Below are 23,384 nucleotides of genomic sequence, written 5' to 3' on the forward strand. Positions count from 1 at the left end.
GCTTGTAAACTATGTGGTATGGTGAAGTACTTCCAAAGATGTTATGATATATAAACTGATTTCAAACCATGAGCGAATAGCTTGTTTATGATCCTGTTTTTGGGGGGAACACATCATAGTTCATTGTCCTTACCTAATGGGAAACTGTTTAAGTATTGAATCTCAGCTTGTTTTTCTATTCAAGTAAAAGTGGGAGCATACAAACTGAGCTATTTTGGACTTGGTTTGTGCATATCCTGGTTTATCTTTTGGTTACCTTTATACATGAATGCTGTGGAAATATTTATACTCGAATTTTTAAAAAGATTTCAAATAATTCCTGTCATGGTACCCACATTGGTAAGGATCAATTTTACATCTCTAATTTGCCAGTGGAAACCGAAAAAGTCAGGACTCATTATGTATGATTGAAAGAGAAAAACATGCCTGGCAATTTGTGTTAAATTCATATCTAGAAAAGAAGACAAGTAAAATTGTTTCATTACTGCTGCTTGTGACCTGTAGACTGACTTTAGGGCTTGCACTAAAACATAGTTTGCTTTAATCATTGCTTATTGAATCAACTACAGTTGGATGGATTTACACATCTCATTGAGCCACAAACATGAGATTAACCAAATGGGGGAATTCACACGGCTGGTAGCATCTGTAACAAGCCATAATAGTGGAAATAACACAGCTTTGTCTTCTTGTTCCCATTCCCACACCCATTTCCAAGGCTTCTTGTTCCATTCCCACTCTTAAAGATGTTAAAAAACTGAAAAATTAACTCTATTCCTTTCTGTGATGCTGGCTATCAAACTAGTTGGGGAAGTGACTTATAGTATCTAAATATAGAAAGTTGACCATCCCTGATCTATAATAGTTTTTTTTTTTTAATAGAAATTAAATTGTTTGTGTTCAAAAAGGCACAAAATGCCTATCTTAAGGTTGCCTCTAAACCTGTCATCTTTGAGTAAAAAAGTTCATAAATCAATCTATGGGTCACTAGTAGTTTCTTTAATGAAGTTGTAAAAAAATGTCTTTAATCCCTTGGATAGTACTTCTGTTCACATTTATTTATTTATCTGATCCATCCTGCCTTTTATTTTCGGTCAACTCAAGGCAGCGTACATACCTAATGCTCCCCCCTCCTATTTTCCCCTAACAGCAACCCTGTGAGATGGGTTGGGCTGAAGGAAAGTGACTGGCCCAAAGTCACCCAGCTGGCTTTCACTACACAATTTTCTAAGTGGCTCATATTTATTTAATGTAAAAGTTTATAAATACATTAAAAAAATATGAACATCATCTCTGACAGTTTTCAGTTATTCAAATATATTTTTCCTTCCTCTTTCCCAAGTGAGTATGGAAAGAAACACTGAGAAGACATTCTACGCATGCATCCACAGCAATATAGTAATACGTCTTAGAATGGTTTCTTAGTTTCTGCTGGCTCCGAAATATCTTCCAAGAGACCTGCAGGTTAAGTCAATGTTCTCTTTCTCTTAGCTTTGTTGACATAAGTGGATCTCAGGGGCACTTGAGGGAGTAACTGTTGCCTGGACATTCGCTATGCTGAATGGAATATAAGCTTGTTTACTCTAGGTATTGCCATGTTAGGATGAAGAGAAAGCAAATGAATCATTTTAAGTTGTATAGAAGTTTGCCTTACTTTTTTTTAATTTGAAAGGGTTTCTTTGAAATAAAAAAAAAGTTTATTTCAAATCTGGATGAAAGTTTTTCCACAGCCTGCCTGCCTGCCTGCCTGCCTGCCTGCCTGCCTGCCTGCCTGCCTTCCTTCCTTCCTTCCTTCCTTCCTTCCTTCCTTCCTTCCTTCCTTCCTTCCTTCCTTCCTTCCTTCCTTCCTTCCTTCCTTCCTCCCTCCCTCCCTCCCTCCCTATACACACAGACAGAGAACTGTCTAAATATAGATATAGGTATCTGAGATATTTCATATTTTAATGACAAGCTAAAAGGATTTACACATTGTATAACTATAATTTAATAAACCACAATTGGCTGAATCCATACAACACATGAAATCATATACCATTATATTACAAAGCATAATGATGGCGTTTACAAGACATGCTACATCAGAGAAGCTATCAGACACGTTTACATGATGTGTAAACCAGACCATTGTCTTTCAGTTGTGTATACAATGCTCTTACCAATACTGTATTATAAAAAAGAATAAGCCTTGGTCTTACTGGTTCTATCCAGATATTATAGCAAAAATTACAAACTAGGCTTACACACTTCCCTTTTCCTTTCTTTTTTATATTTACTAGGAAGTATTCCAACCCTTCAGATTGAAGATATCCCAATTTGGAAAGGGTGATTTCTTTAAACCAGCAGTATAGAATCTGGGGCAAATATATATTTTGGACCATAGTAATCATATTCTATTGCCACTGACTGAGGCTGATGGACATTGAAGTTCACTATGTTGGAGCATGTATGTTGCCCATTTGTGGTTGAAACTGTGGTTAATGAGAATGAAGCAAAATCAAACTATAGTTTCAGGATGAGTACATTAATTGAAAGCCAAAGGTTTCTCCTGCTTGCAAAAAAGGAGTCAGGACAAATGCCTGCAAACCTGAAAATGATCATGCCCATTTTCATGATGTAAAACATGATTTCTTACTGAGTATGACTGCATGAATTATATATAAGCAATTGTATACTTCATATAATATTATTCAGTGTGACTGGAAAGGCAAAAGACACAGAACACAGTATTAGCTACAATTTTACCCTTTATCACTGTCATTCCCATTTACATCTTTAAAACATTTCTTCCAGAACTTTTTCATTTCAGTGTCATCTCAAATAATTTCATCCCTATTGTGTTTAATTCCATTCACACTATTGGAGGCTTCTTTTTTAGCTCTTTTCACCTCTTTTTACAATTTTTAAATTTCAATTAAAATTGCTATGCATTTTCTCTGCCTCTTTTATTCTTACCTAAACCAAGCTCTCTTATATTACATTCTTTATACTTGTTCTTCTCAATATACACATTATGCAATATTTTTATTTCATCCTCATTTTTCCAGGAGTCATTCTGTTATATGCTTTCCCCCTTATTCACAGCATCTTTCAGTTTATCTTTCCAACCACCCTTTTTTATACTGCTTAGTAGCATAATCCTACACACTTCTGTGGCACATTGTAATATAATTCTTTTCATGCCATTCCAAGGAATTTCCACATCTTATTTCCTTACATTTATTTTCCTTTTCTTCTATGGGAGATAAATCTAATACATTTTCATATGGGACTCATAATTTCTCTACCTGTCATTATTCTACTTACACCCTCATTTCTTTTACTTCTTTCCTTTTCTTTCATACCCATTTTTCTTTCAAGGTTCACTCTTGTCAACAGCAAAAAATGATCTGCCCCTCATTCAGAACCTCTGATCAACCTTGCATACTTCACATTATTCTCTCAATATTTCCCCACAAAAAATCCAAATCATGCTTTCAAATCAAGGTTCATTCATTTGTTGGGTGTACTTATAAACAGATTTATGCTTTAAAAAAATATCCAAGTCAGTTCTTATTCTAAGTAAATACTTACCAGTTACCACTCCCATTCATTCTTGAGTCTCTGAATGGCCCAATTACTTTCTTGTACTTCTTTGTCTCATTCATATCCATTCATTCATGTCATCTAGAAATATAACTTTTTCCCCTGTATCACATTCAGTCAGAATGTTGAAGTTTTTTCCCCCCCAAAATTCCTTCCTAGCTCTTTCATTATAACCAATCACTGGAGTATAACATACAACTGTATCCCACTTATGGACTTCTACTTTCAGACTCACCCACAACAAGCTGGATAATGTTGTTCCAGAAGGCCCTGAAGACATGGTTTTGCCAGCAGGCCTGGGGACCCCAAGCTGATCAAGTGCTTGTTTTGATTGTGTTTTTGGCTGCTGCAGAGGGCGGGTGTTAATGGGTTTTTGTATTGGGGATTTTACTTTGTAAGCTGCCCGGAGTCACTGTGTGAGTTGGGTGGCCATATCTATTTGATTGATAAATAAATAAATAAATAAATAAATAAATAAATAACACGAATTAATACTTTCTAACATACATTGAACTCCTATTTATATTTAAACCTATATTTTCATTAAAAAATTATTATAGTCTTTGACCATAAATCTAGTAGAATAAGTAAAACCTGATGCATAATAAAATATTCAACAGAGCAAGGTTACCTCTGCAGATAAACATTCTGTCCCATGATGGTGACCTTCTAATGACATATGTGTTGATAAGTGGTACACCGATATTTTCACTTCCCTGCATGTAATTATTAACTCTACTCTGCAAGATCAGGCTATTTTCATTCAGATCTGCAGGTCTTCCAGCTGGCAAATTTGAATCAAGATTCAAACTGAGAACCAAGAGCAAAATTAGATGTTATGGAGTCAAGCTTCACTGGTAATCTCTGAAAGTAGTAGTCATAGATTTCCATTCCTTTGTGACTAATTGGGTGCAATAAAATAAAATATGGTATATGAACAAATTGTTCCAATCTGCCTGCTGCATGCCAGATGTGTCTGTCTGTGAGAGAGAGTGTATGTGCTTGTGTCTGAAAGAAAAGTGTGTGAATTTTTTGACTATTAAAATTGTGAATTTTGTGTTTTTGGGTAAGAATATTTTTCGAAACTCATACTGTTTCTAGTCAGCATAATAACTGAGTAAGAAGTGTTTGTGTAATTTAAATAAGAGCCAATTTTAATTTTATCTTCCCATCAGATATTAGGAGTAATACAATAGTCCAAGCATCTATTAAGAAAGCAAAGGAAATACAGTGCATTGGACACAGTACTGAAAATAATGAAGGAAATTGTTGTGGTTTTATCAATTAGTTGTGGCTTTTCAATCTTAGAAGCTCACAGAACCATTTCTAATTCAGTTAGTGTAAAGAGTGATGCATTGTTCGGCATCTTGATTATCTATTCCAATTTGAATTGTATGATTGATTTGGTTGTCCACTTTGGTTCAGAAAATGAGTAGTAGTCCTATCAGCAGTAATTGCATACTTTCACTTCCCTCAGTATGAGATAGACCATTAGTCATTTGGACTTCATGCTTAGGCTTACCTGTTTGAGCACACTGTGTTATGTCAATTATTTTCAGACACCTCTTTATGCTAATGAATTTTAGATATTAAACATGTGTGTGGATATATATACACACATACATACACAAACATACATACTTTGGATTTTCCAGACATGCTGCATGAAGCACTACCTGCTTCATGAACTAGAACTAGAATTAGACTCTGTAGTTTTTTTCAGAGAGTTGAAGCTTTAATGGATATTTGGGCTCTTTGTGGTTAAAGTTTGATAGGGTGAAGTCATACACAAAAACTCAGCTTCTAGTGCCCTTGAATATATTGATGCCTCTGCAGAACTTTGCAGGCTGAGTGTTGAACTTACCAAAAGTGTTGGTTCTTGCACACAATAATACTCAATTTTTGAAAATTTACAGAGGAGCAAACTTCATGCCCGACCACATTTCTGGCCATTAAATTTGTATGCTGAATAAATGCAGAGGACTTCTAAAATATTGGCTAGCAGCATCGCTCTTCAGATTTATACCCTCATTCCAGTTCTGCCTTACTCAGGATCTTATAACATTTTTGAGACAGTAGTTTCTGACCTGCTTTCATTTAAGGGTGTCAGAACTGTCACACTCAGAGCTGTAAAAAGAATCTTTATGACACTTTTAGTGCTATTGTACTTCTTATTCTTTTTTAAACCATAACTTAGAACATACAGAAACAGATTTAGGTTTACAGTTCTGTTGTTCACTTTCTGAACTAAAATCTCCACTTACTGATGCATTCATACACTTATATCTACCTATGAAATCAAAGTCCAGCTGGAAACAGGATTGAGTTCCAGAAGAATCAAGGCAGGATACTTATCAGGCACAGTATCTTGTTCTATGTGTTATGTCCAAAAGTCTATAGTTCCAGACATTTTCATAACTTCCAACAAGGTTTGACCAGCCCAGCAAGACTTGGCCAGTCCCAGAATGGCATTTATCTTATACCTCCTGGTATATCTATACATATTTTTCTGCTGGAATACCATTGCTTCATCCAGTTAACATAAAAACCATATTTTGTTTGGGGCACCATTTTTGTTGTGAGAATCATATATTGCGCATTCTTCAAAGTTGTCATTCTCCATATGCTATTTAGGCTGACGTTTTCCAGAATAAACCTTTTTGTTTCCATGGCCTGCTTTGAATGAGTCTTATTTCTTCATCTGGTATGTACGTTCCCTCACACAAATACAAATACCAGTACATATCGTGGCATTGTATAATGATGGCACTGCATACTAGCATTAACACATACATGCTTCAGGAACTCCAAGAGACCATGTAAATTCAGTCCAGCTATGTTTATTAGCTACAACCTCTAGCAAGAATCTTCCCAGACTAAAACCCCAGTTCCCAAAGTCCTCCAGCCACAACAGTGTGAATTCCTCAGGGAGGTGCCAGTCTCGTCCTTTTGTTCCTCCCACGCGGTTCCGGTGAGCTAAGAAAATGCTTATCTCCCTGAGCTTGGCCTTCATAATTCCATTCCATCACAAAATCATTGCTAAAGCTAAAGAATATGAATGCCTATTATTTTGCAGCTTTGTAACAGGAATATGAATACTGATTGCAAATCAAAACCTAATGCATGACAATATTTACATTGCTTTTTGAACAACTGTCCATACTTGGTACAATCACAGAATTGATGGCCTCAGGCCAATCAATCTTGAACCTCCCTTTTCCAAATTAAAACATATAAATCTAGTAATGTGCTAAAATAATAACATTGGAATTAAGGCAATTAATTCAAAAGAGAACTGAGGTTTTAATAGATGTATTATCTTTTTTTCTTCCTTTAGTAGGACGAGAATTGCAAGAAAAAAACAAAGCAAATACATCTTGCCCTGCCATCCCCATCATCATCATCATCATCATCACAATAATCATTTTTCTTATTTTGCTGCTGCTGCTTCTGTTTACCATCTATGTAGAAAAATGGTTTTCATGGAAAAGGTTAGATATGCTAAAAGGAAGTTCCATTGCTTTAAGAGGAAGTGAGGCCTGACATCAACAGGAAGTTCTGTGCTGTTCAGCTACCGTGGCTCTCAAGAGGAAAGCCCTGTGAAACGCTTTGGCCGGTAATTCAGAGCTAGTATGCAGGAAGGGAATTGTGCTGGTGTGTGTAGAAGACAGGAAATGATAAATGCTACCTGGTATGACATGGACCAGAGATAGTGGAGCAAAAAAATACTTTGTTTTTCCTTAAGCTAGGTTTGAGCCTCGGATTTGCCAAATGGAAAACAAAACAGAGAACAAATCACAGCGTAAAATAGTGGCAGGGGAAAACTAGAGATTTCAGTTGGAGAGAGCTGAATTTATGGAGTATATATCAGACACCTGACTTTTTGCTGCTAGGAGACAAAGAAAATGGTTAAATTTTACTCCCTGAAGCTGGCTTCCCCAAAATTGTTAATATCAACCCCCAGAATTGATGGGACTGTCCATTACTGTTGTTGTTATTATTCATAGTACTATTAGTTAAAGTAGTATTTATTAAATTATTGTCATATAATAAATGTTTGGGGGTTGATGAACAATCTGAAACTTCATGAGGGAATCAGTGAGTTGAAGAGTTTGGGGTCCCTGACTTAAAGCATCAGTGCAAATATATCTAAATTGATATATTTAAATGTTAAAACTTTGTTGGAAATAAGTAATACTGCTTTCCTCAAAAGTGCAAAACTCTATTAACTTTTGCTGTTTTAATTCATCTTTTTATTTTTATAGGAGCTAAATGCTGAAAAAAAATGTTTCAAGAGCCACTTCCAGACTTTCTAAGATTAGGTTAGATTGTTGGGTATAAGACAGTAGAAGCTTGTAGGTAAATGACAAAACGTGAGTTGGGGGTGTGGAGGTGAGGGTTCAGGGAGGACCTCACAATTCCCACTGTGTGAGTTAATCTCGTGCAAGAAACCACGGAATGAACATTTTCCAAAGCTTTTTGGCAGTACTATTTATTACATGGAGACAATTTACTATCGTAAAGTAAGATTAAGGAAGGAAATCAGTAAGGCTGACAATTCACCAGCTACTCATGGTTCCTAGCACCCCATGTGAGGCCCTTTTGCTCTCTGAGATTGCTGTGTGGAAATTTGGTGGTGCAATGTCTGAATTTCAATTGTGCAGTGTTCTGAGGGGTTTCCAAATACTATCCTTCACATCTCCAAAAGGCCTGAAATTGTGAAAACTAAAAACATGATCTTTTCATGTTATTTCTGTATTTATAATTTAAAATTTCACATTTACCAGGCTTTTGTCTGGATGGAATCACAAGACAATGTGTAACAGAAAATAATAAAATAATTTAATTCAACAATAATTCATATTAATGTCCTGATAAGGTCAACCTGAAATACAATGTAAAACTTTTGGAATGAATAGGAAACATAGGAAATCGAACTAATAAGAAACACTGAAATAAACTCAAATAAAATATTTCATCTGATGTTCTTGATGGAAGATTCATTTAAACAATTGCATATGACACTTGCAACAGGTCTCATTTTGTAAAGTTAAGTTTTGGCTACTTCTGCATGAGCAGCTGAAACATGTCAAATTTGGGTAGAAGAGAGAAGTGTTATGTATATACTGTACAGTCAGAGGAGCACTATATTATAAGCAAATCCTTTCGTATAAAAAACAGTCCTTGAAATAAAAGGTTTCTGGCAAGCTTGAGAAAAGCTAAATTAAATTGGTCTTCCATTAAGCATGTGTAGTAAAAGACTATCTAGGACTATTTCATAATTCAATTGATGTTGGAAGGTTGAGCAAAAGAATATGGAACTTTATCACCAACAGCAGTTTCTCTGGTCCAGGAAGTATCTAAATTATCTGAACTGGTGTGAGGTCTCTTGGATGAAACTGCATCTTGATGAATAATCAGATACAAGGCAGAAAAAGCAAGCTTTTAAAAGGACAGAGCAAACTTTAGGGACTGTATTTCATTCCATACCTCTTTATATCTTTTTACTTTTTTGGAACAGGATAATCACTGATTCTTGTGTTTATTTCTCTTTTTAAAAAAAAAAAAATTATAAAAAAATTTAACACTGCATTTCTGTAACGGCTCAGTATTTTATTTCAGTTTTCTCATGCAGGCAGGCTTAGATTCGGTATTTGAAAGATCATCCCCCCCCCCCGCCCCAAAAAAGAGGAGCTAAGTAACACAGTAAGGACTGAATCATAGATACATATTCGATATTCCCCTATTTGTGCGGGTGAATTTTCTTTTTGAAGCATTTAAGCAATGATGGGTATTTAACCATTTTTGTCATTTGATGACTGGCACGTGTAGCTGAGCCTCCAAAAGAATATTCATTATCACTTGATGCTTTATTATATGCACTGCATTTTATTGGATTTACTTCAATATTCATCTGCCAGTCATTGTGATTTAAATAGTCAAATGATGACAAAAAGTGGAGGATGAGTTAATGAAATCGCCCATTACTTTATTTTTCAGACTCATTTGACAGGTTGAAGTTCTGCCCAGATTTGGTGTTTTTTTAAATAAATGAAGCTGTTGTTGTTTTTTCTTTGCGTTGCTGCTTCTGCCACTTCTGTTTCTGTTTCACTCTAATTATAGTGGTGGGATTTTGATGCTTTTCCTACTAACTTATAGAATGCCCCCCAACCACAGTTACTAGTTTCACCCAATACTGTAGATCAGTTCAATTTCTCCCTTAGTGAGTCCACTCTCACTCTCAAAGTGTCAACTCCCTTTCAGCCTCCATTTGTTTGTTACCACCATTTATGCCTTTTCCTGGAGACTTTTTCAGAGACTAAACTCCTGGAACTTTAGCTTCACTTTGAGGTCTAGCACTCTTATATATTTAATTTTGTGTGTTGCTTCATATAGCTGAAATAGGCTTGAGCTTTTAGTTGGCTTTGCAAGTCATTATACTAATCATTGGGATAAATTGCTGAACTGTCTGATGTTGTGGCAAAGTGAGAAAATAGGATGATTGCAGCTGTAGCCTCCATTACATAGACAGGATCCTACAGAGCCAATGTGTCTGTTCAAAGTTCAAAGAGAAACCTAGGGCAGCCAAAGCAGAATGGATCATGGAAGCTGGAAAGGGGCAATTCATTTTTAAACCCGTTTGATGTTGGTTTGCTATCTTCCTGTTCAAACACAGGTGTCTCAGACTTCCGGTAGCCAAATGTAAACATTGGCACAGGAGTGTAGGACCATACTGTTTTTTCCCCTCTATAAACTAAATGCAGTGCTGATGAAAAGTGTTGAATTGATAGCTATGCGGGTTGAAGGCCTTTGTCTAAATACACATTGTAGGGCAGACATCCGCTCACACTGTTCTATGTTGACAAGTTTTATCTTCTGATCATGGAGGGTCTGTCTAAAGGAAAAAAGGGACAAGTTCACTTTTTAATAGTGACAGCTGGTCCATAAGGATCCACAATTAGTGTTGTTAGAAAAAAAGGGAGACCTGTAAGATTTCTTAAAATGGTACTCGTGCTTAAGCGAGAATAAAATGATGGACAAAAAAACAGTGTTTGTCAATTCAAAAAATACACTGATAGGGTCTGAGTTATTGGCACCTGACTGAGAAAGAGTTCTTGGAGTTATGGTTGACAGTTCAATACAGGTGGTCACCCAGGGTAAAGCTGCCATGAAAAAATGCACATTCAGTGGTGGGAATGTTATAAAATAATTAACAATGAAGTTGACAGCATCATAACTTTTACAGTGGACTTTTATTAGGATAATTGTGATCAGTTTTAGAGCAAAGAAAGCATAGGTGTCACTTGTTAAGCGGTTTGTTTTGTTAATGCTTCTGATGAAAAAGAAATGCATTTCCTTCATGAAACTGCTGTTACTTAACCCCATCTCCCAAAATGGGGGGAAAAATGTTGCAAAACAAGGGGCACTAAAACACTGTGTTTGTGCTACTCCAGGATCAGTTCCATGCCTCTGTTTGGCAGTTGAGCAGACTTATCTCTGGCTGTTTGAAGTATAAGTGATACTGTTGTGAAGCTGATCTTGTTTTTAAGGTGCAGGCCATTTCCCTATTGAGGAAATTTTTGCCTCACCCTGACTCTGGGGCTGCAGCCATTCTGGGAGATCTTTCAAGAGGAAAGGCATCTTTTTGGCTTCCATGTTCAGTTCTTTCCTGCAAATAAAGCAAAATGAAGTGGTTGAACATGTTTCTGTAGCATCTTCTTTTGAACCTTTCAAAAGATGCAGCTATTTTAATGCTTCTCGTTTTGTTTGTACTCCTGTGTATGGGAACCCTCTCTTTTGAATGCATTCCATATGCTATCAGTCAAGGCAAGAAGTGACATTAGGTGAATTAGGTGCACAAGCATATCACTGACAATAAAGGGGCATGCTTTGAAGGTCATGGTGTTCCTGCTTGTAACATACGGCTGTGAAAGCTGAGACTATCTTGGACAACTAGAAGAACAAATCATTCAGTACTAGGTGATGTAAAACTAGACTGCCCACTGGAAGCACCAGTAATGAAGATAATGCTTAACTATCCAGATCAGATAATGTGAAGACCCCAATGCTTGGAAAACTTGAAGGCAGCTCATATGAAATCTCCAAAACAGTTACTAGAGCAGAAAGTGAACAGGATAACTCAGCAGAAAGTAGAGCTTTTTCTAGATACATACACTTGGATAATATTTCCTTGATAACTCCTTGCTATCACTTTAAAGCTGCCCCCCAGTTTTTAAAACTTTTAATACTTTTAATTAATAAAACTATTAATACTTTCACTACAAGTGGTTTTTTTCACCCAACTGATGCTGCGGGCTTACATTCCCTCTTTCTTCCTCATCTGGATTCCATTGTAGTTGTAAAATGAGGACCTTTTCCTTCCTGACACCAACTCCCACTTCCAACTCCTAAGCCTCCAGTATGGTTTCAATTATAGATGTACTGTAAGTAGATGGGGATATCCAGCCATGCCCATCTTTTCCTCAGACATAACACTTTCCTTCTTTCTTAGTCCTGTCCACTGCCCTATGAAGAACAGAAAATTAATTCATTCTTCAGGAGTTTCGTACATACTGTTGGAAACAAAGGAACTTAGTGCAAAAGTTCAACATATATAAGAGTTTCTCTCTCTCTCTCTCTCTCTCTCCCCCCCCCCCTTGTATATGGGCAATTAGATTAATGTTGTGATTCCTTTCCACTAAGAACTGCTGCAAACAAATTGGGAGAAAATTATCTCAGTACCTAGTATGGTATGATTACTGTCTTAACCCCAGCTCCTGCTAGTACTAGGTCAGAGAGCTAAACTACTTTTGGATTTTGGCTTTACTGAAAAAGAACATTTTTGTCCTCTGCATTCATACAGTCAATTCATTGAGGAGTTTAGCTCTGCAGGAAATTGATGCATAGCCCTTTAATTCTTGAAACTTGAGGTCAAGACTTATAATTTTTGGTCACAAGTGAAATGGGTCTCTGGTGGATATTTCTTGACATCACAAAACCCACACTTTACTCATATGAAGCAGGCTGTTTTCAGTATAGAAGAGTTCAGGATGGGAGAACAGCAGGAAATAATGTGCTTAAAACTGGGGAGGAGCTGGTTACAGTGGTGTGGGAAATATAGGGTTGAATGCCAAATTTCATTACCAATCAAGTGACTGAAGTAAGAGATGGGGAACACAAAAGCCAAGTGAACTGGTGCTTGAACCAGAATAAGAAAGGTGTCACTGGCCAGTTTGGAAAAAAATAGCCATAAGGACAAGAGTAAACAGGACAGGATTTTTCTGCGGATTTAATTTCCTCCTGGAAAATCCAGACAATTTTAACATGTCTTTTCCTCTTCTTGCATTTGCATATTGTTCATACGAGAATATAGTTTCCACTATTAGATGTAATTTTTATTCCCATTGTAAAGCTGTTCACCATTAAATGATGACTCTCAACTTGCAAAATTTGAAATATTTTACTTTCTTGAGAGCCACATTATTCAGATGACGGTTTTATGGAGAGCAGACATATCCTGTCATTGTATGGAACATGTTTTACAAGATTTCTAAACTCTTAATCTTTAACTGTCTTATCTTTTCCAAAGTTGAGCTACCACCATTTGTTCATTCAAGCCAGAAATAGGAAGATCAGATCTTATCTCAAGATGCTAGACAGGAGTCCACAGCAAACTGAGATTACAGTATGTCAAATAATGAAATGTTCACGGTGATGCCATGACACAAATCCCACCCTTATGTACTTGCATCCTGACATATGCCAGAAATTCGTAAGTCCCAGGTTTTATGATGTGTCCCTTGTTTCCCTGCATAGATGCCTATGAGTTACAATTAACCAACAAATCAAGGTCTCTGAATGTCCAGAGGTTTTACATTTGAGGTACGGTTCATTTAGCATGTTGAAGATGTGGAAAATTATCCTTTTTACCTACATCTTACAAACCACATGGAAGAAGAAGCTGTATTTCATACAATATCATATCAAAAGCCATATTTTCAGGTCTGTATAACAGCAGGGACCTTTTTTTTTGAGATGCTATCTATGTGGGTGTACAGATAAATCCTCCATGACAGTAGCTCTGTACTGCAAGATGCAGTGTGGGTTCACATGAATCATTAAGCCAGAGGACAGCTTGTTTGGTTTTAGTTTAGCATGCTATGAGAATTACAATGTTTAAAGTATAGTTCATAGTTTAATAGCTGGGTATGCTCATAACACTAAGTCAAAATGTGATTTTCTTGTTTGTAGCATATTGTATGAACATGGCTATTGTGGTTTAAAAACCTTGGCTTATGGAATAGTGTATTATGCAAATGCAGCCAGTTGTGGTTTACTCAGAAACTCTTAGTTTTTTGTACTGAGCCAGCAAGTATATTATGCAAATATTATCTTGATTAGACAAATCATAGGTTACCATCATGTGCATGCAAGGCCAGAATCTGCTAAAGTCGCTAAAAGTTTCCAAATTTCAATATTTTATTTTTGCTGTTTTTTGTAATAGGAAGAAAATGGCAGAGCAATCTGAAATGAATGTAAATATCTTTGTTATTGTGAGAAAATCTATGAATTCATCTATAGCTATGATACATTTTCTGGAAAACTGTAATTTACAGCAACTTGCACAATTGTATTAATCAGTACAATTTTAATTTAATGAACTAATTATTTAAGTAATGCATATTCATCCAATGAAGTATATATTGCACTTAAGCTAGGCCTGAGTTTTTCCTGTAAGACAATTTGTTCAGCTAGAGCATCAGTTAAATAATTAGTTAAATAACTATTTCATCATATTATCACCCCTCATACACTGAAGTCTGGAAGTCTGGAAACAAAAGTGAAAAGAATGAAGAGTGCGCTAGAGACTGCTACTGTAAAACACAACTATAGTCTACTTTGCTCTTTAAGAATAAAAAAATGCCTGTTATCCTCAGTGTGAGATAATTAGAGATAAATCTTCAGAAATCTAGAAGCAAGTCTTTCTTGCGAACCGGGTATTTTTTTTTTAGAAAAATAGGAAAATATGGCAAGAAATTATGATACAAGCATAGCTTATTTTTAGCATTCTTTACAAATATGTATATTATGTATAACTTGGTTTGCTTATGAGAGTGTGATTGATGTATTGTATAGAAATGAAATGTCTAAGTTTATTAACATAATAATGAGAAATGGATTCATTGAAGTTATTTTAGCTATCCTAATTTTGCTGTAACTATAGCTACAAGCTGCTGAACAGTAAAGAATGTGGCATCTCTAATTTTGCTTGTGATAAACAGGCAGACAGAAGTTAAAATTAAAAACAAACATCAATACCAGTTCTTTTTTTAAAAAGCCTTTGATCTCCATGACATCCTATAGCAGTGTTCCTCAAACTTGGCAACTTTAAGAGGTGTGTACATGACTGGCTTGGGAATTCTGGGAGTTGAAGTCCACACCTCTTAAAGTTGCACCATATTTGAGAAACACTGTCCTATAGACATGGAAAATACTATATTTTAGGAAAAGGCTGAGAAAAAGGAGGTGAGACAGAATGCACATTTTTTTACATAAAAAAGGTTTTCTAAAATCAGTCTCATTTTCTGAATCTGAGCTACTATCTATAGCTATTTCTGCTCCTTTTGATCCTTTATTTTTATCTTTGTATGAGGGTTTGCTGTTTGCCTGGATTGAATGAGCTTTTCAATCCTTTCACATTAGTTTTCTTTTTTTAATGTGGCGTATTGCCAAACCTGATAATTTTTCCCCACTTCTTAAGTATTTCTGTATTATATATATATATATATATATAAAATCATAATGAAATTTCCAGTTTTTTCCCCCCAGACCTCTGTCTAGAGATAAGTTGGCAAGAAAAAAAAATCTTTAAGAGGTTTCATTTCACAAAATAGAACCATATATATGTTTCTACTCCCCATACATATAGTTGGGAAAAGGGGAGTATATTCTGTTTTTCATCTAGAAATTATTTTTATTAATAGTTGGATCACAATTGTATATTCTTTATTCATCATCAGTAATGATCAATAACGAATATTAATGTTTAATTCCTTCTTTCCTTCTGGTAGTTCCCCTAGTACTGAAGAGCTGTGCAGAGTTCATAGAGACTCATGGAATTGTGGACGGAATCTACCGGCTTTCTGGTGTGACATCCAACATTCAGAAACTGAGGTGACACAAATAAATCAATGTTAAGCCTCTTGTGCACTTTGTTTTTCATAAGGAAGGTGTTTTGTATAACAAAATTTTATAAATATGTGGACTGAACCTAGATTTTTACTCAAAAATATAGCATTAGGCTATGAAAGGTAACGAGAAAACCAATTCAGAGCTACCTTGAGGATCATTGTATGGGAGTTTTTAACAAGAGCTAAGTGATTTAAACTGTACATAGACATTTTAATCCAGTTTAGGTTATTTATTTAATCAATGTCCAATGCTACCTACTCCACCAATGATTCTGGGGCAGCTTATGAGAACTAAAAATAATAAAAGAGTAAAATACAAAATACTAATAACAAACAACAGCACCAGGGAAGCAACAATATCCATATAAAATACAGTGGGATCACACTTAACTCAATATTTGTTGGAAGAGCCAGGCTTTTAATGGCCTCTTAAGGTCAGTGGGACTGTGGCCATAAGGACCTCAAGAGGAATGGTGTTCCAGAGGACAGGCGCAGCACAGAGGAGACAGGCCTCCTGGGTCCCCTAAAATGACATTGCTTAATTTAATGGCACCTAGAGTGTGCCAATCCTGCCAGTTATTACAAATGGGTAGAAGTGGTCCTTCAAGCCGAATGCCATGTTGATATTATATTCAAACATTAGGATTGTCACTATTTGCAAATGAAGTCTTGATCATATTCAGGTGTTTCAAAATCTACTTTATTGCCCAAATCCTATTTTTTTAAAACTCATGTAATTATTTTTCAAGATTTTTTTTTTGGATTTGTTGGTGCCAAGCTATAGATTCCTGATCCTTTCTCCACATAAAGAAGCTAAAATAAAACAAAGCTTATGTACATACCTTACAGCTTAAGGTCTAGTTGTACAATTTGTCAACTGGAGACAAGGGATGAATATATGAATGGTGCTTACTTACATACATATATATTTTCTCTGGGGCTTGTATTCATTCCACTTCAAACACTTTTTTACACAGTGGTGGTGGGGCACAAAAGTTGAAAGTCTTATTTCCATGTATGTATGTATGTATGTATGTATGTATGTATGTGTACTGTAGTTTTCTGTGAATCTGTCCTTGGACAGGCTTCAAAATTATGGCCACTAGCTCAACTGTGGCTTATACTAGATTGTCTTCATGTAAATGGCATTTAAACCATACTAATTACAGTATCTGCAACTAGAATATGCAGAATCCATATAACTCTCAAGGTTATGATAGGTTTCCATGGTGATCCTTGGTGTCGAACAGGTTTTACATGGCTAGGTACAGTATTATATTATCAGATTTTTGTCACCCACTCAGAATACCTTTTTTCTTTTGTAAAATGAAGATATGAATTTTGTTTCCATCTCATTCTGTTCATCAGCCCCATTATGTCCCCTTCTCTGTTGTTGCAGACAAGAGTTTGGCTCAGATCAATGCCCAGACCTGACTAGGGAAGTTTACCTACAAGATATTCACTGTGTTGGATCACTCTGCAAGTTATACTTCAGGGAACTACCCAATCCTCTTCTCACATATGAACTTTACAAGAAATTCACGGTGAGATGTTTTCTGCCTTATTTTCATTATGGATGAAAGAGTTATTGCAGTTTTCAATGCATTCCATTTTTGTGTATGCTGTGACAAGAAATATAACATTCCTGGGTCTCCTCAAAATTTCTGAATTTCATCCTGTGCCTACTCCCAGGCTTTAACTTGAATCTAGCTTAAATGCATTTGTAATTACTTACCCCAAAAGACAAAAAATAAGAATAATGTAGCCCAGGGTTATTCAGTGTTTGCCATATGGTAATTTTTATGATGGAAAGAGAAAAGTATTAAATACATGGAAATATAGATACTAAATGTAAATTAAACATATATACAGTAGTTTTAGTCCCTGTCTTACCTAATTCTTCATCCTTACCCTACCTTCTTTTTTTTTCCCAAGGGGGGTGCAGTCCCTAACTTGTTATTCTAAGGCTAAATGCAAGCAATGAGTTGAATTGTTTTTTTGATGTTTGAGGTACAATTGTTGTTTCTTTGCGAGAATGCCAAACTGAGTGGTATTCCAGTTTGTGCTGATGCATTTACTTTTTGTGATCCTTATAAAAGCAGAGTAGGTGTTATCTAGGAAAAAGGTAGTTCCATCAGATTGTCAGCTGCCTCATATGGGGCCACCTGGAGGAAAGGAGTCTATTGGCTTTGAAGGTCATGAATACATTGCCTCATGTAGGAAGGCAAAATCTGAAAGATGGTGGATTTGGAATTGTTGTCCAGCCCCCATCCTTTTTACATGTGTGTGAGGTTGATGTACATACAAAAGGAGTGGGGCTTGGATCATGACACCGCACAGATTTTGACCTACTGTCATTAATATGACAGAAGCATCATAAAAGTGATTTTCTGTCAAGGTGAGGGACCTGATTGTATGTCTGAACAAATTTGACTGGTTCATTTTCTATAGGATTTCATTTTTTTGAAACAAAAATTAATTGCGTACTAATTAAGTGTCCGCATGCTTTTTTACATGGCTTTTGTACATACGTACATACACATATGAATTTTCATAGTACACAATTTTCTAATTCCTGAATTTTTGTACATAGTTTTTAATTGGAGAAATACATCACACAATTTAGAGAAGTATAATTATGTTCTGCTTCTCATTCTAGTTTGAGAAATATGAGTGAGGTCAGTTCATATTAGAATGTGATTTGAGCCTATTTAAAAATTGAAACAAATCTATTTTGCATGTAATTGCTTTAGAAGAAGTATTATATTCTTTCCCAGTACACAGCACATACAGCAAACAATCTGAGTCAAAAGTCCCTTTCAAATATTTTTGTTCATGGGCATCTTGCTGAATGCTCTTTTAACCTACTGGTCTTCAGCTGGTAAGATGCATAAATCCTGACTTACGTTGCACCATCATCTTACATATAAATGGTAGAATTAATTCAAACAATCAATTAAAATAAAAAGTGGAAGTTATTTATATTTCTGGGAAAGTAAAGGTGAACTTAATGATTAAAAAGTCAGTTGACTGTATCTGTTGTAAAAGTTGTTCCTATGCTGTGGGCAGAATTTAAACAGAATACAGGTTTTCCTGCCGACTGTATTCCCAATTCATTTTTCCTCAAGTGAGACATGGACATCAGTCATGTACAAGGTCACTTCTCTCCTTTTTCTGGAAAAAGAAAAACGATCATTTTTGAAACTAGGGACAGAATTCTAGAAAAGTTATAGTCTGAGACTGGAAAAGAGTGGGGCTTTCCATCTTTTCTGATTAAAGTTTGAAATTTCCACAAAATAGGTACTCCAGAAAAATTGAACAGATACTCCAACTGTAGAATTTATCCTCTTCATTATTGAATGTTTGCATTTTAATACCTGAAATCAGCCAGAGCCTTTATGCTTTATACAGACCCTTTTATTTAGTGTTTGATTTCTTTATGTTTTGGGGACTAGTCTATTACCCATGGAGGGGAAAAAGGGCCGAATCATCGGGTTGTGTCCTCAGATGTTCCAAGACTGCTATTATAGCTCCCTTGTCTGTAAACTAAACATATCCCAGTCTTTTTAGTATTCCTAGTAGGGCTTGGTTTCCAGAACCCTTGCCATCTTGGTAGCCTTCCTCTGAACTTGCTCCAATTTATTATTGTTCTTTTTAAATGGACAGGGTAAAGTAGAACAATTCCCATGATCTGGACTTTATGAGCCTGTTAATCCACCACAAGATAGAACCTGCTTTTTAAGTACCTGTATCACACTATTTGCTCATTTTTAACTTGTAGTCAACAAGGGCATCCAGTTCCTTTTCATATGTATTACTGCCTAACCAGGTCTCCCCATCCTATATTGATGCTTTTTATTTTTCTTATCAGATGCATTTTTCCTTGTTAAATTCCATTCTATTCATCCATAATGCTGCCCTCTAGGTAAGCCTGCTCTCTTTCTAGGACCATATATCATTGTTTAATTAACTAGAGGAGTGCATGGCATAAATTTGCCTCACTGCTATTCTGTCAATCAAATGCTAAGATTTTTCAAGATTAGTTTCTGATCCTCATAAAGTACTGTTTACAGAAGTAAACAAATACATAGGCACACTCCAGAGGCTAGAAACAAAGGTTCAGCTTTTTCCACCAATGCAGTAGCCTTTCATTTAAAAAGTTTGCTTCAGCCTTATCTACCTATTTTTCATATCTGGCACAATCAGTCCCCACATTATAATTGGTCTTAGCTGAACTGCTAGTCATCTCCTTTGATTCTGCCTATGACATGGGATCGAACAGTGTGGACTTAACTTACGGTGCTCCTGTGAGAACAATATGAATGCTTTGATACTTTAAATAATGAATTTCATGGTCCTTAAGTGGAAGCAGAATATACTAGCTCTTGTCAGATTTTATACTTACATTCCTAAGGTGCTCATTACTGTTACGTATTTACAATCTAATGCCATGCAAACCATACAACCTCTATGCAGACACTTAATTATGATAGTTAATATTTAATGTAGCATAGCCTTGTGTTCCCCCACATCCAAACACACTGTATTAGATTGCTCATTGAAAATACAGGTAATAGAAGTGCCAATGTTTTTTCTAATAGAAGCGAATGTGTGTAGCTCAGGGTTGAACTGTAGAGTCCTTGGGGTTCTCTGAGCTTGGTTGTTTTCTTGGAAACGTTTCGTTACCCATTTCGTTAAGATGTTACCTAGCCAGATAACGAAACGTTTGCAAGAAAACAACCAAGCTCAGAGAACCCCAAGGATTCCACAATGTTTTTCTTTCTGTAATGCTCATAAAATAATGCATTTCTTTTTGGTGGTGATTTTCCCCCCCTTCTTCCCTTTTTCTCCTTGTCTTTTTAATGGATATATTTAGAATTTTAAAATGAAATGGACACAGGGAGAAGGCACTGTTAATGGTAGAAACAAAACTCTAGATTCAACAGTTTGCTTCTGGGCAGCCTATTCATAATTAGAAGGATTTTGAGGAAGTTTCAATTAAGCAGCCATCATCTTCCTTTGTTTTTATTAATATGGGTCTTGGTGAATCATTGATCTGATTTGGTGTAAGTAAAACTTTGTACAACTCTCTTGTAACTGAGGTGCTAATTTGGTAGGAGAAATTAATGAGTAACCCCAAAATATTTGCCTGCAGCAGAATGGGGGAAGATTACTCCCAAGCAGCTCTGAATCGGATATGATTGACCTCTAATCACAGGCAGTACAAATAAGTGGCAAAATTGCACGCCTTCAGGAGTGTTTACCTTCTGATTGTCTGTATGACTCATTAGTTTGAATATGCATTTTCTTCTATCAGGAAGCCTGCCTCAAAGTACAACTCTAAGCCAAACTTGCACCTTCTTCTAAATGCAAATGGCATCTGCAGGGAGAAGTGGCAATTATCTCCTGTGAACAGAGACCATGAGCAGAGGTGGAGAAACCCAAGTCTGAAACGGTTATATTTGTGATGGGAGCAAATTGCTCACTGGAGCCCAAAGATGCCATTTCCATTTAGTTCTTGAAGAACTCATGCTGTATCTGTAGAAGATTCATTTGCAATCCTTGACATATCCAGGTAATAGGAAGAAGGACTCTTGCTTCAGTCCTCAGAGATCCAATTCATGTTGTTAGATAGATAGGTTGATGGACAAATAAACATACTGTAAAGTGTTCCCTATGTTTATCCTACTGAAGCCAGTATTTTTTAAAAAACTACTTTCTAGACATCATTGTGTTCAATAGTCCCAAGTCATCTGGGAAGTGCCAGTTTGGATAAAACTGACTGAGGCAGAGACCCCATTTTTACAGCTTTGGCATTTGTAATAAGACCATGAGCAATACAAGACAGAAATATTTTTCCCCCAAATGCTAATTGTTATACCACTTCCGAACTGAAAACTTCTGTGTATAGCACTCATGACGAATAGCACTCGGCAGATCAATTTTTTATGCAATTGCTTAATCTCCTTGTAAGCTAATGATCACCATCACATTCTGTTTTTTTTTTTTAATTCCCCAAATTTCATTATCCTCTAATAAGTATTACAATGATTTTGCTGCCCCAACTTGATAGAAGGCTGCTGCTGGTTTTCCTCGGTTTCTGCAGGCATTACTGTATTTCCATGTTTGTTCATTTTGTGCATCAGTTTGGCAATGATATTGTGGTCAACTTTGTTTTTGCCTTCAGTAAATGGTTGTGAACTAATTGGTCCTTGAATACTTTTTCAGCCGACAACTTTTTGATTCCTTTTTGTTGGTCTCGTTGCAGGAAGCAATCTCGTGCTTCCCTGAGAAAGAGCAGTTGGCCCAGATTCAAAATGTTATCCAGGAACTTCCACCGTCACATTATAGGTAAAGGAGAAATCTTAGTAGTTATTGTGGGTTGCAGGCAGGTAACATCAGAAAAATTTCCTTTATATTGAGATTGCTGAATATTTTCCTTTCTTTGCTCTTAATTATTTAAATGACTGAATAGTCCACTATTTAACCAAATAGTGCTCAACCACATGGCTTATACAAAATATGATCTATTTTCTTAATATACTGTATTTTAGTTACATTTGTAATGTATTAATGAAAGAGACAGGAACTTGCATTAGGCAAACTGTTGGTTTAGTCAGTCAGGACTAAACAACACTGTTCCCCACCTACCCACACCATCTTTTTTCCAGCAATGTTCTTCCACGTAGGAAGTGCTTACCTTTTGTTTCATGGTTACTTATCTATTACTGATGTCTATCAGGTCTCCATCACATCTTTTTCAAATTCCAGGAAGCCTTTATTGTCAATTAAAATATTTTCAATCATAAAACATTCTTTGTTTTGAGTCTTTGCTGTATAAACACCATTGTAGATAGCAGCACAATCAGCTGGCTCCTCAATCACTTGTGGCTTCAAGATAGTTCAAGATGAGGTTCTGCATAGCTCAGGATAGATCAGTTTTGTGTCTTCGGTTTCAGATGTTTAGTCAGAGGAACACTGGGTTTGTGAGATCCCATGGCCTCCAATAAGAGGTAAATGAGAGTAAGAAGAAGAAAACAAAGATTGCAGGAGGGGGAAAAAAGTGGGAAAAAGTTGCCAATGCATTAGTAGCTGAAGTTGCAGACCAGAATGAGGAACTTGAGGTCCTCATGGCCCAAACTTTGCTGCAGCCCCCAGACCCACTGGGAATGGCTATCAAATTTGTAATTTTTAATGTGGCAGAAGGTGGGAAATATAACTATGGGGAATGATCACATTAGCTGCATTTAATTTCATGTAACAGCAATTTATTAATTTAGTTTTTAATAAAAAAATAATGTAGTTTCTGTCCTCAAACACCTTTATTTTGGCATCTTCAAGTTTTTGGATAGAACATGGATCCTAGCAAGCCACTCAAAGGCCAGTGTGACCAAGATAATATCTATGTTTATTGGTGACTGGAAACCCCATTTGGACTTATGGCATAAAAAAGAAAAAGGTGAACTTATGATTTATGGTTTTGATAATGAGATAGAATAGATTGTAGAAAGAAGAGAGTCACAATGTAACTATAGAAAAAGAGATAATTTATAATTGTACTTATAACTGCTATAAAGAAGATCGGAAGCCACTTCTTTTTATCTTTTTTCT

At 36.0% G+C, this 23,384-nt stretch overlaps 1 protein-coding gene across 1 annotated transcript in view; it reads left to right on the forward strand.

The window, feature by feature from the left end:
• ARHGAP31 (Rho GTPase activating protein 31) overlaps positions 1–23,384 on the forward strand; it is a 91,094-nt gene that overhangs the window by 41,516 nt on the left and 26,194 nt on the right. Inside the window, exons 2-4 of the mRNA XM_088140748.1 lie at positions 15,654–15,756; positions 17,173–17,317; positions 22,042–22,124. Of these exons, the coding sequence (XP_087996874.1) occupies positions 15,654–15,756; positions 17,173–17,317; positions 22,042–22,124 (331 nt within the window). The remainder of the gene's footprint in view (positions 1–15,653; positions 15,757–17,172; positions 17,318–22,041; positions 22,125–23,384) is intronic.

The sequence above is a fragment of the Python bivittatus genome, unplaced genomic scaffold (assembly GCF_059951505.1).
Source record: "Python bivittatus isolate LINGU-HERP-01145 unplaced genomic scaffold, Pbiv_v1 ctg000340_np1212, whole genome shotgun sequence".
Lineage (NCBI taxonomy): Eukaryota > Metazoa > Chordata > Lepidosauria > Squamata > Pythonidae > Python > Python bivittatus.